The sequence below is a fragment of the Crocodylus porosus genome, unplaced genomic scaffold (assembly GCF_001723895.1).
Source record: "Crocodylus porosus isolate Cpor-Errol unplaced genomic scaffold, CroPor_comp1, whole genome shotgun sequence".
In the NCBI taxonomy this organism is placed as follows: Eukaryota; Metazoa; Chordata; order Crocodylia; family Crocodylidae; genus Crocodylus; species Crocodylus porosus.
The window spans coordinates 187,424,866-187,439,366 of record NW_017728886.1 but is presented as its reverse complement, the minus strand read 5'-3'; the positions used below and the strand labels follow the sequence as shown (position 1 = coordinate 187,439,366).

Below are 14,501 nucleotides of genomic sequence, written 5' to 3'. Positions count from 1 at the left end.
CTCTCTTCCTCACCTTCATATACACTTACACATGCATGAGCCAGTCTTTCACCCCCCCCTCACATGTGCATGCTTTTTTCTTGCGCACACACACACATCATTCTTCCACACTCATGGGGCACTCTCATTATCTCTAGCCCCACACGTGCACACACCATTTGCGCACATGCATATACATAGGTATCATTCTTAGGTGCACACATGCACACCATTCTTACACAAACATGGGCCACTCTCTCACACCCCCCACACATGCATGCACTATTCTTGCACGTGCATGCATACACAGATCATCCTTGCACACTCCTGGGTCAGTCTGTCACATGCGCGCACACACCTACATATGCACACACCATTCATGCACGTAGACATACACACACATACATAGGCATCATTCTTATGTGCACACACATGCACATCATTCTTACACAAGCAGGGGCCATTCTCTCGCACACAGCCCCTCATACATACACACATCATTCTTGCACATGCACACACATAGGCATCATTCTTATGTGCACACATGCACACCATTTTTATACACTCATGGGCTGTTTCTCACCCACATGCACCCACCCATACACACTTGTGTGCACGCCATTCTTGCACATGTGCACACAGGCATCATTCGTACATGTGTTGTTCGTTGTAGCTGTGTTGGTCTAAGGACATAAGCAGACAAGGTTCCTTGGGTAGATGTGATACGTTTTATTAGACCAACTTAATAGTTGGAAAAATTGTTCTTTGAAGGGTGTTTGTGCCTGAAAGCTTGCAAAGAACAATTTTCAACTCTTCAGTTGGTCTAATAAAAGATATCACATCTACCTAAAGAAACTTGTCATTCTTGCATGCACATTTACACAAACACAGCATTCTTACACATGTACAAGCCATTCTGTCTCACACGCACACACACACACATGCACAGACACATATTCGCACACCATTCTTGTGCATACCCATGCACACGCAGGCATCATTCTTACGTGCACGTGCAGCCATCATTCCTACACACGCTACTCTTATGCACGGGCCATTCTCTCTCTCATCTTCCCCCCACGCACCTTTCTTGCACACACACACACACATGCACATGCACCATTCTTACATTTCTATTTCCTTACATCCATAACTGATTTACTGCAACCCTTTTTTTCTTGCTCTGAGTTTCTAACATCTTACTTTGATGTGTTCAGATTTGGAGGACGGGGATTTGACCTCAGCACATCCTTTTAATGCCCTTGCTTCAGGAGATACAACTTGGGCAAAAGGAGCCATTTGGGAAGGGGAATTCTCTCTCATCTCCATTCTTGACTTCTAAGCATCTACTAAGGTTACAGTCAAGGGAAATAGCTCTTGCAGCCTTTCCTTCTATATATATTTTTTTCTGCCCTCTGAATTAGCATCAAATAAGTATATCTGGTCTTACTGATTTATGTTGCAGGGCTTTCTTTATTTTCCTGTTGTGGTTTCTTTTAAATGTGAAGGTTGTCTGGAGGGGGAGAGAGGAAGTATTGGTGGGTGTTAGGGGAACAACCAAGGCCCCTCTGTGGAGCAGGGGGCTGCAGGATTGAGGGGGACCTTGAGGAAGGATGGAAGGCATGTCCCACTGGGAGAGAGACATGGAAGTTGGTGGACATGGGGAAGAAGGAAAGTGAGAAGAGGTTTTTCAGAAGTGAATGAGTGCTGGAAAACTTGGTTGGGACGTGTGAGAGCATTTGATGTCCTGGGTGAGAATCAGGGAAGCAGAAGTGGGTGGGTGGGGTAGGTGGAGTTTGAAAGTTCTGGGGTGTCATTTGGGGAATCTGTTGCTTTATACCATGTGGGTGGTTCTGTCTCTTATCCTAAGCTGCCCTGAGCCTTCTTGGGGAGGGTGGCATATAAGTGCAATGAATAAAATAAGTATACATCTCAGGTACTTTTCTCTGTTTCCTTGTCTGTAATAACATTACAAATAAATCCAGGACTCAGAAATAATTTGGATACAGTGAGTCAGCACCACATCTGTTGGAAATGGGCTTCATGGAACTGCCAATTAACTAACACATGAGGCTTGGGCTCAATATTTCATCAGTTGACAGGGTGCAGGAAATAGTACATTTTGATTAATGGGTACTTACACTGATGCTTTCCTGTCAGATATGGTTTTGCTGCTGTCTGTATCTTAGGCTGTGTTTAGCAGTTTTCAGATAATTTGTTGTGGCACTGCCTGTGCAGTGTCAGAATGGCTATTCTGTGGCTCCAGAGATTTGAGTTCAAACATTTTTCAAGATGGGTGCTGAACTCTGTCCCAGTCAGCCCAGCTATAAATGGGTACTGAGTCATTTCAGGTTGTGATGTCAAAGGCAGCTGGATACAATGTTGGCTATAAAAACTGGCATGCTGTAACCATGTTAGCCCAACTGACTGTTTGGCTTGGTGGACCTTTGACTACTTTTGTCCTGCCCCTGTGGCTAACTAGCCTAGGAAAGCTCATACAGAGATCTAGCTAGCATGGTGAGTAGGATAGAGTTTAGTAGGCCTGCTAGACCACAGTTGAGGGTATATACAGTATGACGTTAAAAAAATGCCAGTAAAGATATGACTTTAGGATTATTGTATGATGGGCTTATTGATTAAACTCTATGGGTTTCCATTGCCCCATTTGTGAAACAGGTATAGTATCTACATCTTACCTCTCATGTCTGTTTTGGGTCTTAATTCATAGCTATAAAGTGCTCCAGCTTTGGAAGGAAGATGCTTACGGTGCCAAGTATTTTTCATTAGAGCACAAACAGTACTTTAATAGCATATTTTAAATATGTACCAGAAATCTATTTTGCTTAAAATCAATAGTGTTTTTTTTGCTTTTCCCTTAGAGCTTTGTTTGCTTCTGATTTTAAATCACTTTAATTTCCACTTTAAAGAAATAAGCCATTACTAGTACAGAAATACATAAAAGCAATTAGCGTGTGGGAAGAGAATGCAACAAGCTAGCCTTTTTTGTTTGTGGGTTCTGAATACCTGACCACACCTTCTCTTTTTAGAAACCTCAGCTAGTGGCTGGCAGTAAGAGATTCTGCTGCTTTCTCAAGAAATATTGTCCTGTTGTGACAGAAACTTACTACCCTACAATCTGGTGCTGGGAAGGCCGGGCACAGACACTTCTGCGCCCCTTCATCACCTCCAAACCTCAGGTGCAATATAGGAAGTAAGTGCCTCTCTCCTGCAAAGTTACCAGTCTTCTGCATATTACCTTGAATGTGGGTGTGCATTACTTTGAAAGTGTAATAAGTACTTTAGGTAATACCAGTATTCAGATACTGTACTGTCACCTTTACAACTTGAAGGTTCTAATGCCCACCTAGAAACCAATTCAGCCTCTTGTGCCGCAAGGTAGATTCTGCATGCAATTAGTCTGATATTACAGCAGAGATCATTAAAGCAGTAAGCTCATGTTACTGAAGCCTAGATTAGTGGTGCTTAATGGGCACCATAATTTGGCAGGGGACATAGTAACACTTTGCTTCTCCCAGTTGAAGTTTTTAGTATTCCTTTAGTTCTATTGCAGCAAATTTAGTTCTGCCTCTGATTCTTAGGTCAAATCTTGCTATCATAGTTTATCTTTTGTTCTTGGATGCCTAAATTAGGACAGGAATAGGCATTTATATTTATTTCTCTTCAGTAATTGCAATGGCATGCAAGGCCGCTGGCACAGAACCTGAAGAGGTGGGGAGTGATTTTATACCACCTGTTCATCTTCCTTGTCCATGAGGTCAACAGAAGACAGTTCAGGGTCTTGGGCAATATAAGGTAGGTCCAGCATCTGGACCTACAACATTCCCTGTCTTCTGGGGGTTGCAAGGAAAGAGGCATAGATCAGAAAATGCTGACTTTGCAAGATTTCTTAATACAAAGAATTCTTAACTGGCCACTCACGCCAGCTTTAAATCTGCTTCACACTGATGAAGCAGTGCAAAGCTGGTTGAACAAGGCTAAGGATTTGGCTGGTACACTTAAAAAATGCTTTAGCAGTTGTCATGAGTGTTATATTGATGAGAAATCTTTTGTGTCAGATATGCTTTTCATAGGATGATATTGTTCATTCTCAACAATATAGTATTGGTATGATGTATTCTCTTCATTAGAAAGCTGTTCAACATGAGGAAAAATGCAGTAAGCTTTCAGAACATGTTTTCAGCCAGTTTATATGTTTAAGCCTTGCTTGGCTTCTGAACATGTTTTGAGTTGGTTGCAGGCTTGAGAGAGAAGCTTTAAAAAAATGCACCCTAACAAAAATTCCTTGTAGATTGTCATGGCGAAATCCTGTCTTCACAACTTTTTACTTGAAGCAGTTATAGCTTTGTATGCATGTGTGTGCATGATAAAACTTCTGTCAGCTAATACTCTACCCAATAAACACTAATTGTTTTCTCCTGGAAAAAGAGAACATGTATGTGCAAGAGGCTTATGTTGTTTAATGTACTACCAGAAGATGCTAAAATGCTACAGCAATGATGGTGTAACAAAGACACTTATAGAATGGAAGGTAAAACTCCTATGAACTTCATTAAGCCAGCACTCTGCAAGAGATTGAGAGAGCCAGCTCTTCATATGGTGCAGACTGAAATAGCAGTGCTGAGTATGAAGACTAAAGCTGCTGAAGGCCTCTACCTCACTATGAATTAGAAATTTGCAAATAAGTGTGTTATGTCAGACTTTAATATTAACGTAAAATTAAGGATAATTTTTTGTGTGGTAATTGGTAATGACTCAGTGGTATGCCTTTTTAATTTTTTTAAAATAAAGCTAATCAGTGTTGTCTTCTGAACTGTGTATTTCAGCGAGCTTATTAAAACAACAGATGGAGGACAAATTTCACTGGATTGGTTTGATAATCATGACAGTGTACGTTATCCAGATGACAGCACAAGACCCACAATCTTGGTATTGCCTGGCCTTACAGGAACAAGTAAAGAATCATACGTTCTTCATATGATCCAACAGAGTAAAAAATTGGGATATAGGTAATCTTACATATTTACAGTTTGTTTGTTCAACTAATATTAAATGTAGGCATGTGTTGTCTATCTAAAGCAAATGATATATAGAGAAATCCATTTACATGGGATAATAGTTGGTAATACACAAAAGTGATATAGCAAAAATGGTAAGTATGTGCAAAATACTAAGCAGGTCTTAAACTTAGTTTGCTTAGTTGTAAATGATTACACAAGATGGTAGGGAATAGGGAATCAGACCTTTAAAGTGCAGTCTAAATGTTCATTGCTGTGTGTCTGCATGTCTGTGTCCCATGTACCTTCCTGAGGAGGACTGTTTAGTGCAGCCCCAAGTAAACTGGTTTGGGGAAATCTGTCAGAGGCTGCTAGAAGTATTGCATGGTAAGAATTAGAAACTTGGATCCAGTGACTAAAAACCTATGTGTACCATGTGGCAAGGGATGACATTGTACACCTACTGCTGATGACTTGTGGGTAGATCTGTCAGTCTTCACATGCTTCGTGCACAAGCAAATTACTCAGAGTTAGGATCACAGTTGGTAGGGGAAGTGAATTGCTCCATATGAGTACAGCTTCTAGATGTTATAATTTTGTTACAGTTCTGTTTTAGAATGTAATAACATACTGTGGTTACTCCAATATCGTATTCCGAGTCCTGCCACTGTACCCTGAGTTTTGGCACTGAATATGTTGCATTTTGTAAATATGTACATGAATGTTCATATTTGATTCTTTGTTGTCCACTTGGAAATGCTGAAACCTGCTATAATAGATGCTTAATTTTATTGCCACTTAATACCATTTTTACATGTATTCATGACAGGTACGTATACTTATCACCTGAGACTGGAATGTGCAACTACAAAAAGAGTCTGGGATCGAGTCTTTTGTTCTTGCTTTCATAGAGTGTACATATTACTTTATATCCCACCCTATTTTGGGTAGAAAGTTAATTCCTTATAAGGCACCTACTTATTTTAAGTCATATTACAATAGAATAGCATGAGCTTAATTAACTTTAAATTACAATGTTTATTAAATAAAAGTGAAATTCATCTTTTTTGCATTTAATCTAATTTTTAAACTAACAATTTTTATGTTAACAAAACTATTCTTGTACAGTTGTGGAGCAGGCAATAAACAGAAAAACCCCCAAAACCTTACCCAAAGATTCTTAAATCAAGATAATTCCTTTTATAAGGAACTTCATACACTCTTGCTTAGATTAAATAAGAGGGATCCATTTTGGCACAGGTTGAAAACTCCCCTTCTGTTCTCCCTACCTGCTTGAAAATATAGGATACATGAATTTGTGGTTTTTGTTTTGGCTCCTCTCTGCTGCTTAATAAAGATTATATATACTTGAGCCCTATGCACACGTATCAGATTGCAAGATCAGACTCCCATGCATAAAAAAGAGTCCCAGTGACTTCTCTGGACTCCAAGTAGGCATATGGATCAATTTTAGGATGAGGACCATAAATATCTCCAGTAGATAACTTAGGTTTTCTACTGATTCACTTATTTTCTGTATTTTCATTTAAGTTATGTTCAAATGACCTTTTTTAGATAAATGAGTAATTCTAAGAGGGCTGCTAGATAGTTGTGTGCATCAATGTACCTATTCAATTTACCTTCTCAATTTTTAGATGTGTGGTTTTTAACAATCGAGGAACTGCTGGAGAGGATCTCTTGGTAAGGATTACTTTTAAAATCAAGATGAACTTTCACTAAAGCAGTACATATTGAAACCATCAGTATTAACCCATAGGGCTGGAGTCTAGTCTTAGAGAGACAAATCTCACATGGTATGTTACCAAAAGAACGGAATAGAATGTAGGCTCTAGCTGGCTGCCTGCACATCTTTAAATTAATACAGTATATTTATTTAAAATTTAATAGCACTCATCCCAATCGGTTAAGTTCAGTTCAGTTGACAAATTTCAAGGAAGAAGTTAAAATATATGTGGTCAAAGACCACTGAAATTCATGGAAAGGTTTACATTGACTTCACGGTCAGGTGCTTAGTTCATGATTTTATTTTACATCTTCACCCCTTTTTATCAAAATATGATTTCCTTATCTGATAGTGACTTGTGTGATCTCCTTGTTCTGCAATAGACATCTAAAGTTCAGAAATCACATGGTCACTTTCTGAACCTTATCTACACTAAAGATATACTGTGAAAGCTTGATTTTTTTTTTCCTGAAGAATTGTCCCTGATTTTTGCAGCAATACTGTTATCTGTACAGTGTAGCGAGTTAAATGGCATTTTCATTTTATAAGATGTTGCATAATTTATTATTTCCAGCAAAATGCATCTTTTGTATTTTCCTTATAAAAATTATCATAATTCTTCAAATCTGTCCAGTATATTAAATCTGTCCAGTGCAGTTTTTCTCTCTCTCAACTTACAAGTCTGAGCTGCATTAACTATTTTAAATGAAATCTGTTGGCATGAATTTAAACTAACCTGAGTATAATAAAAATAAAAAGCTTTATACTTAACTGACTGATCCACCGTTGTATCCATGATTGTATGAATGAACCAGATTTATATGGATTGTGACTGGATTTTTTTTCCTGAACAGCTACAATATATGATGGGCTACTAGTAAAAGTTATTTTGTATAGAATTTACATAGTACATTAGCTTACAAATTAGTGACAGCTCCATAAATTACTCATATCTAAAAGCTAAGCATTTTCTACAGCTTGGCACAAGATGTGATTAAAATATTGCTGAATAAGCTTTGTTTCTTTATATACATTTTATTGATGCTTCTGCAGCTGTTATAGAAGTGCATAATACTGCCTGTTGTTCATTTTTGCATTTTTAATCCACTGATATAAAACAACTTAAAATGCTCATAATGCGCTCTCTCAATTGATTCAGATATTTCAGTGCAAACACTGCCATGTTAAATGTCAATTTTCTGCATACTTCTGGAGATATATATACAAAGCAGTTTTGTGACACACAACGTCCTTATTGATAAATTTGATTCAGTAAGTGAAAAGACTTCTTGTTTGGATGTATTGTGTGTATTTCAGTGTAATCAGCTTTCCATCTTTGGGCATTATAAGAACTTAGTGTTAACTGAAACAGCTAAAGTCATTTGCTGCAGGGGGCTTTCTACATATTAATATAAACTCCCTACTTAATGAGTTTGAGGCATAGTCAAGCAATGTGGTAAAGCAGTCAAGCAGCTCATTCATGTTCTGGTCTTTATAGAGAGATTTAACTTTAACTTACTATTTAAAGTATTAAGTATGAAAAGCTAGTGTACTTGCATTTGAGTAATAGTGAATGTTGTATAACTAAAAAGAATTATTTTTCTAGAGTGGTCATATTCTAGATAAGTATAGTTTAATTTCAGTTAAAGCATGTATAACTTTCTTGAACGCTGTTTAAAAATAACTTCATCTAGCAAGTGGAAATCCAGTAGAGTTACAGGAATTAACTGTAAAATAAATATATCATGCTTCTGTTTTTGTAAAATTTAACTCTTTTCCATGGGAAAACATCATACCTGCCTTACTGAAATCATTTACTTTTCTCCTATATTTAATTAAAATAATAAAAGTATGAATGAAAATTCACTTATGTGAATGAAAATTGTAAGTAGCATAAAAGGAACAAAAATTAGATTGGAAAAAAGCTTCAGCTTCATTTATCCCACTCTTAGCATTTTAATCTTTATCTTCTATTTTAATATTTTCATATTCCTGGTAAGTAAATTTGTATCAATTAGCTTGGTATACTAATGACCCTCAATTTTAAACATTTTTTTTAAAGTTGAAAAACATATAGTTTCATCATGCATTTGGAACTATAAATGAGCAAAGGACAAATGTTACAACTAAAATTCAGGAAAGGCCAGGTCCAACTCACAATAGGAGCAATGGGATTCTTTCTGGGCTGTATTCAGAAATTGAAGGGATACTAGAAGTTATGTTGTGCTTAAGTGCTGTCCTGAATAAGAATAGACAATATGCATGCTTAAGTGCTTTCCTCAGTCAGAACTTTAATTGATACATCTTTCATCTGGATGTCTGTCAGTACAATCAGCTTTAAGTATTTTTTTATTTAAATGTCTGCAACTAAGTAAAATATAAAAAGCCGTAACATTTTCTTCAGGGTGTTTTCTACTCTAACTTAGAACAAAAAATAGGTCATTGTAATAGCATTAACACTGAAGTTATTTAAAAGCAGGAATTTTGTAGTAATTAAATACTGACTAGTTTTGAAATCTGTATTTATAGAAAACTTTAAGACATCTTACAACTCTTTGTAGACAATGTTCCTATTTAGACAAAGCATGTCATGAAGTCTGCATTGTTTCCTTAGGGGTTATAACTTGCAGTAGTTCCCATAATTTTAATACATTTCAACCAAAAACCTGCATGTTCAGAAGCTGTCCAGTTAATGTTTTGACAGTTGCAACTATTGAGCATACTAGTCATTGCTATTAATCATGCTTAATAATATAACTCCTCCTTCCACCTCCCCCAATATTATTCCAATTTATGGTTTTATCTGGCTATTATTCAGTGAGAAATGTTAAGTTAATTTAAATTGTTTAATTTAAACCACCCAGCTCATACTTTAACATGAAAAGTGATGCAAATACCTAAGATAGTGTTTTCCCTTGTGGCTCCTTACAGACACCAAGGACTTATTGTGCTGCTAACACAGAGGATTTAGAAGCTGTGATTCATCATGTACACAATTTGCATGCTTCAGCTCCACTTCTGGCAGCAGGTGTTTCTATGGGAGGGTAAGATATTACGTAACAGAAATCCCTATAGCTTAGCTTAGCAATTGCAAAATAAGTGTTGCTGCTTTACTGTCATTTAGTGCAGTGTAACATTTCCTGAAGTTAAATGGAATCATTAATATGCTAAAGAAATTCTAAAGTTCTAATTATGGGTTCTGCTCAATGGAATTCAGTTTCAATGAGTACCCATCAGCACAACTTTAACCAAATTTCCTTTTTCAAGCTAAGCTCAGAATAGCTCACAATATGTTGTTGAGTTACAGATGCAAACAAATTTATAAAAGGAGGTAAATTAGATTTGTCACACTTAAAATCTTCATCAGCCTAAAACGAGTTGAGCAGAATTTCTGACTAAACAGTTTTTACACTTAGCAGTCAACAAAAGGACATAAAATTAAACTCCTCATTTAACCTTAACTATGGGGTTACTATTTTCCATTTTCATTCAACTGATTTACCAGATAAGGTAATTTGAAAATTTGGATATTAGTGATACCTGTCAAACAGAAAAACTTGCAATTGCTTTACTAACATGAATGGAGGGGTGCAGAACCTATCAAAAACAAACAACAGGTTTAGGAAAAGGAAGAAGCCAAATGTTATTTTTTCCCTTAACTGCCTATTATAATATACCTGCTGTACTTAAAAAGTGGAAATATATCCCCCCCAAAACTCAAAATATGGGGCCTGGTGATGATTGCATTTCCATTTGTTACTAATGTACTTGTACAGCAGAAAACTGGTACTGCAAATAAGTGGTGGAATAGGGTATAAAGGCAGTGACTAAGCCCTGGGGTCTTTGGGTACAATGTTGTTTTCCAAGGATAAGCTAACTGCTGTAAATTATGTTGATTGTTCTTAGTCTAGGACTATAATTGCAGATTAGCACTGTATAGAGGTATTCTGGTGAAATTTTCCTGTGGAAAAGTATAGTAGGTATGTTGGCAGCCATGTGGGTTGCATGAGAACCCCTGTGCTTTCACTAGGCCAAAGATCATCCTTATTTTGGCATAATGCTTGGGTCAGTATTTGCTGAGGTTGAAAGACAAAGCAGTCATGCTTCTTTGGAAGATCAAGTCCGCTAACTGTAAGGTCACATGGAGCCAATGACAGTGTGTTTAATAATTAGCATTCTGTTATTTGTATTAAATAGTAAACACAATAATTACCCAGTGGTATGATGATTTTTTTTTAAATCTGATTTTTATCTGATTTGCCACTTTATCTCCTTATTGGATATATTTCACGAAGTGCATGCTACTGCTTTTATGAACAGTAGGGCTGGAAGGGACTTCTTGGGTCACTTGAGTCCAGGCGTCTGCAACCACAAGCCACAATATTGCATAATCTTTTATAAACGGATCAAGTTTCACCTTTAAGCCAATTAAGCCTCTTTCCACTGCTACTCCTGTTTAGTCTGTTCCAGCACTTCACTGCTTCGATGACTAGGAACCTTCCTTAAATTTCCAACCTAAATTTATTCTTGGCCAGTTTAAACCCATTTGTTTTCATGTGCCATTATTGTCCTCTAGTTGAAATGGTTGCTTTCTATTCCCTGGTGTTTACTTCTTCCCTGATGCATTTATAATCCTATCTCCATTTAACTTTCACTTTGCTAGGCCAGGCAAGTTAAGCTCTTTTAGTACTCCTAAAACAAGCTTTTCAATCCCTGATCATCCCAGTCACCTTTCTTTTCAACTGTTCCAGTTTGAATGTATCTTTCTTGAACATACGTGACCAGGATTGTATACAAGATTTCAAATGAGGTCTCACTCCTATTTTGTACAATGATATTAATGATTTCCTATGTCTATTGGAAGTACCTTGACACTGCAATTTAGGATTTTACTTGCCTTTTTCATAGCTACAGCATTTTGGCAGCTCATAACCGTTTTATAGGATCATAGGAAAGTAGGGCTGGAAGGGACTGCATAGGGTCATCTAGCCAAGGCCCCTGCTCAAGGCAGAATCATTCTCGACTAAATCATCCCTATCAGGTGTCTGTCTAATCTGCTTCTGAAAAATTCCAAGATTGGCAATTCCACAAATTCTCTAAGTAGCCCGTTCCAATCAATGCCTGACTTGACCACCCTCACAGTTAGAAAGTTCCTCCTAATCTCCAACCTACTGCAGCTTGAGGCCGTTGTTTCTAGTTATGTCCCCTACAGCCACAGAGAAAAGCAATTCTTCATCCTCTTTATAATCGCCCTTCAGATGTTTTGAAGACTGTTATTAAAACCCCTCTCACACTTCTCTTTTCTAGGCTAAATAATCCTAGTTTTTTCAGCCTTTCCTCAAAAGTCTTGTCTCCCAGGTCCCTGATCATTTTTATTGCTCTGTGTGCTGGGCTCTTTCCAAACTATCCATGTCCTTCTTGAAATGTGGGGCCCAGTACTCCAGGTGAAACCTCACCAGTGCTGAATAGATCAGAAGAATCGCTTCCTTTGATTTGCAAGTGACATTCTTGTTAATACAACTCAGAATTGTTCACTTTTTGCAACAAGAACACACTGTTGGCTGATAGTCAGCTTGTGGTCTGCTGTAATCCTCAGGTCCTTATCTGTAGTACTGCAGCCTAGCCACTCATTCCCTAGTCTGTATGTGTGCATGCAGTTATTCTGTCCCAAGTGTAGGACTTTGCACTTTTCCTTGTTGAATCTCATCTGATTGATTTGCAGACCATTTCTCTAATCTATCCAGGTCAGTCTGCCCTTTGGAGTGTCTGCACTTCCACCCAACTTGGTGTCACCAGCAATTTTGCTAAGTGTGCACTCAGTTGCATCATCCAAATCATTAATGAAGATGTTGAACAATACCAAGGCCAGGACAGACCCTTAGGGAACTCCACTCGATACCTTCTCCCAACTTGACATCGAGCCATAGAGGACTAGTTACTGAGCATGATGATCCAACAAGTTTTGTATACACTTTACACTACTTCTGTCTAGTCTGTATTTCCTTAGCCTGCTAATGAGAAAGTTGTGGGAGACCATGTCAAAGCCTTCGTAAGTCAAGGTATATTGAATTTTGTTCCAGTTCTCAGTGTGATCAAGTTCTTCCTACATAATATGCTGATCTCCCTCTGCATTCACAGAGCTTTACAGCTTTGTGCTAATAACATTTATCACTATCTCCTCTTTTTTGTGCCAAGATCATTAAGGAAAGGAAATATTAAACAAGATATGTCCCAAGATCAGTCCTTGAAGAACTCCACTCAACTTCTAACCAACCAAATGCCTGCCTTTTCAACAGTGCCTATTGTTGTGTCTCTGTTCATTTTTTTTTAATTAATACTTACCTACCTACAATGTATCTGTTAATCCAGTGGGAGTCAGGCCCTTGGGGCACTTACACACATGCAGGGAGCCTGCTCCGATGTGCTGGAAATCCATTGTGTCAGGGCAGACTTGATTAATCAAAAAAGAGATGTATGCAGTGGAAGCTAGGGATAGTCCACAAGGAGGACTACATTAGTGGCCAGCACTTGTAGGGAAGCGATCAGGAAAACCAAGGCAGTGACTGAGTTTAGGTTAGCCACGGGAAAGGACAATAAGAAGTCCTTCTTTAGGTATTTAGGCAGTAGAAGGAAAACAGATGGAAGTGTGGGACCCCTGCTTAATGCCTCGGGCCAGCTGGTAACTGACATTCAGGAAAAAAATAAACTCCTGAATGCCTGATTTGTTTCAGTATTTCACTGGACCAAGGGGAAAGACAAGTGAGATAAGGCTTATAGTGGGCATGCCATCAGTGTGATGTGGCAGCCAGCAGGGCAAATAACACACTGGCATGCATCAACCGATGAATCTCACGTAAAACTAAGGAAGTGATGCTCCCGCTGTACTCCGTATTAGTAAGACCGCAGTCGGAGTCTGCATCCAGTTCTGGGTGCCACACTTGAATAAGGATGTGGAAAACTTGAGAGAGTCCAGAAAAGAGCCACCCATATGATCAGAGACTTGCAAGGCAAGCCATATGAGGGAAAGCTGAGGGACCTGGGCCTCTTTAGCCTAAAGAAGAGAAAATTGAGAGGGGACTTGATAGAAGCTTGCCGCTATATCAGAAGTGTTCATCGGGAGCTTGGTGAACAACTGTTCACTAGGGCACCTCTGGGGAAGACTAGGACCCCCAATGTCTACTCAGAGAGCTGGTAGCCCAAGAAGGGCTTTAGACAGACTGCCAGGACTGGGGAAGCCAGGTGTTCCCAACTGGCCAAGGATGGGGGTCAAGGCCCAGAAAGGGCTGAAGGTCCAAGAGGGGCCACCACCAGAGACTGAGAAGGTAAAGGACTTGCAGGCAGGGAGTCTGGAGCCAGGTCTTGTACCATGGACCTAGGCTAAAGGGCCCACCCAGTGAGAGCATGGAGGAAGAAGGTTGATAAGGCCAAGACTCTACAGTGTGGATAACAATACAGTAACACCTGCAAGGCTTGGGGCATAGTATAGGGGAGGAACGGAACCATGCAATCTGCTCTTAAAGGTTACAGGTGCCCTGCAAGCACACACTGAGCTGAGAAGGGTCTACTAGGCTTGAGAGCCTAGCTGAGGTGAAGGGGATCCAGGGGAGGGGCCCAGTAATGATTTGCATGGACTCTGGCTCTCTCTAACAGCTGATGGGCATCCTCCCTTACACTGTCTCTACTGAGAACAAGGCGTGGTGAGCAAGTGACCAAGGGAGGGCTGCATTAGAGGCTGAGCCTGATGGAAACACACAGCCACCGGG

The 14,501-nt window shown here is 38.9% G+C and overlaps 1 protein-coding gene across 1 annotated transcript in view; it reads left to right on the top strand.

Moving 5' to 3' along the window:
- Positions 1 to 14,501, top strand: part of ABHD3 (abhydrolase domain containing 3) — a 27,504-nt gene that overhangs the window by 688 nt on the left and 12,315 nt on the right. Inside the window, exons 2-5 of the mRNA XM_019541088.1 lie at positions 3,027 to 3,190; positions 4,824 to 5,006; positions 6,650 to 6,695; positions 9,670 to 9,782. Of these exons, the coding sequence (XP_019396633.1) occupies positions 3,027 to 3,190; positions 4,824 to 5,006; positions 6,650 to 6,695; positions 9,670 to 9,782 (506 nt within the window). The remainder of the gene's footprint in view (positions 1 to 3,026; positions 3,191 to 4,823; positions 5,007 to 6,649; positions 6,696 to 9,669; positions 9,783 to 14,501) is intronic.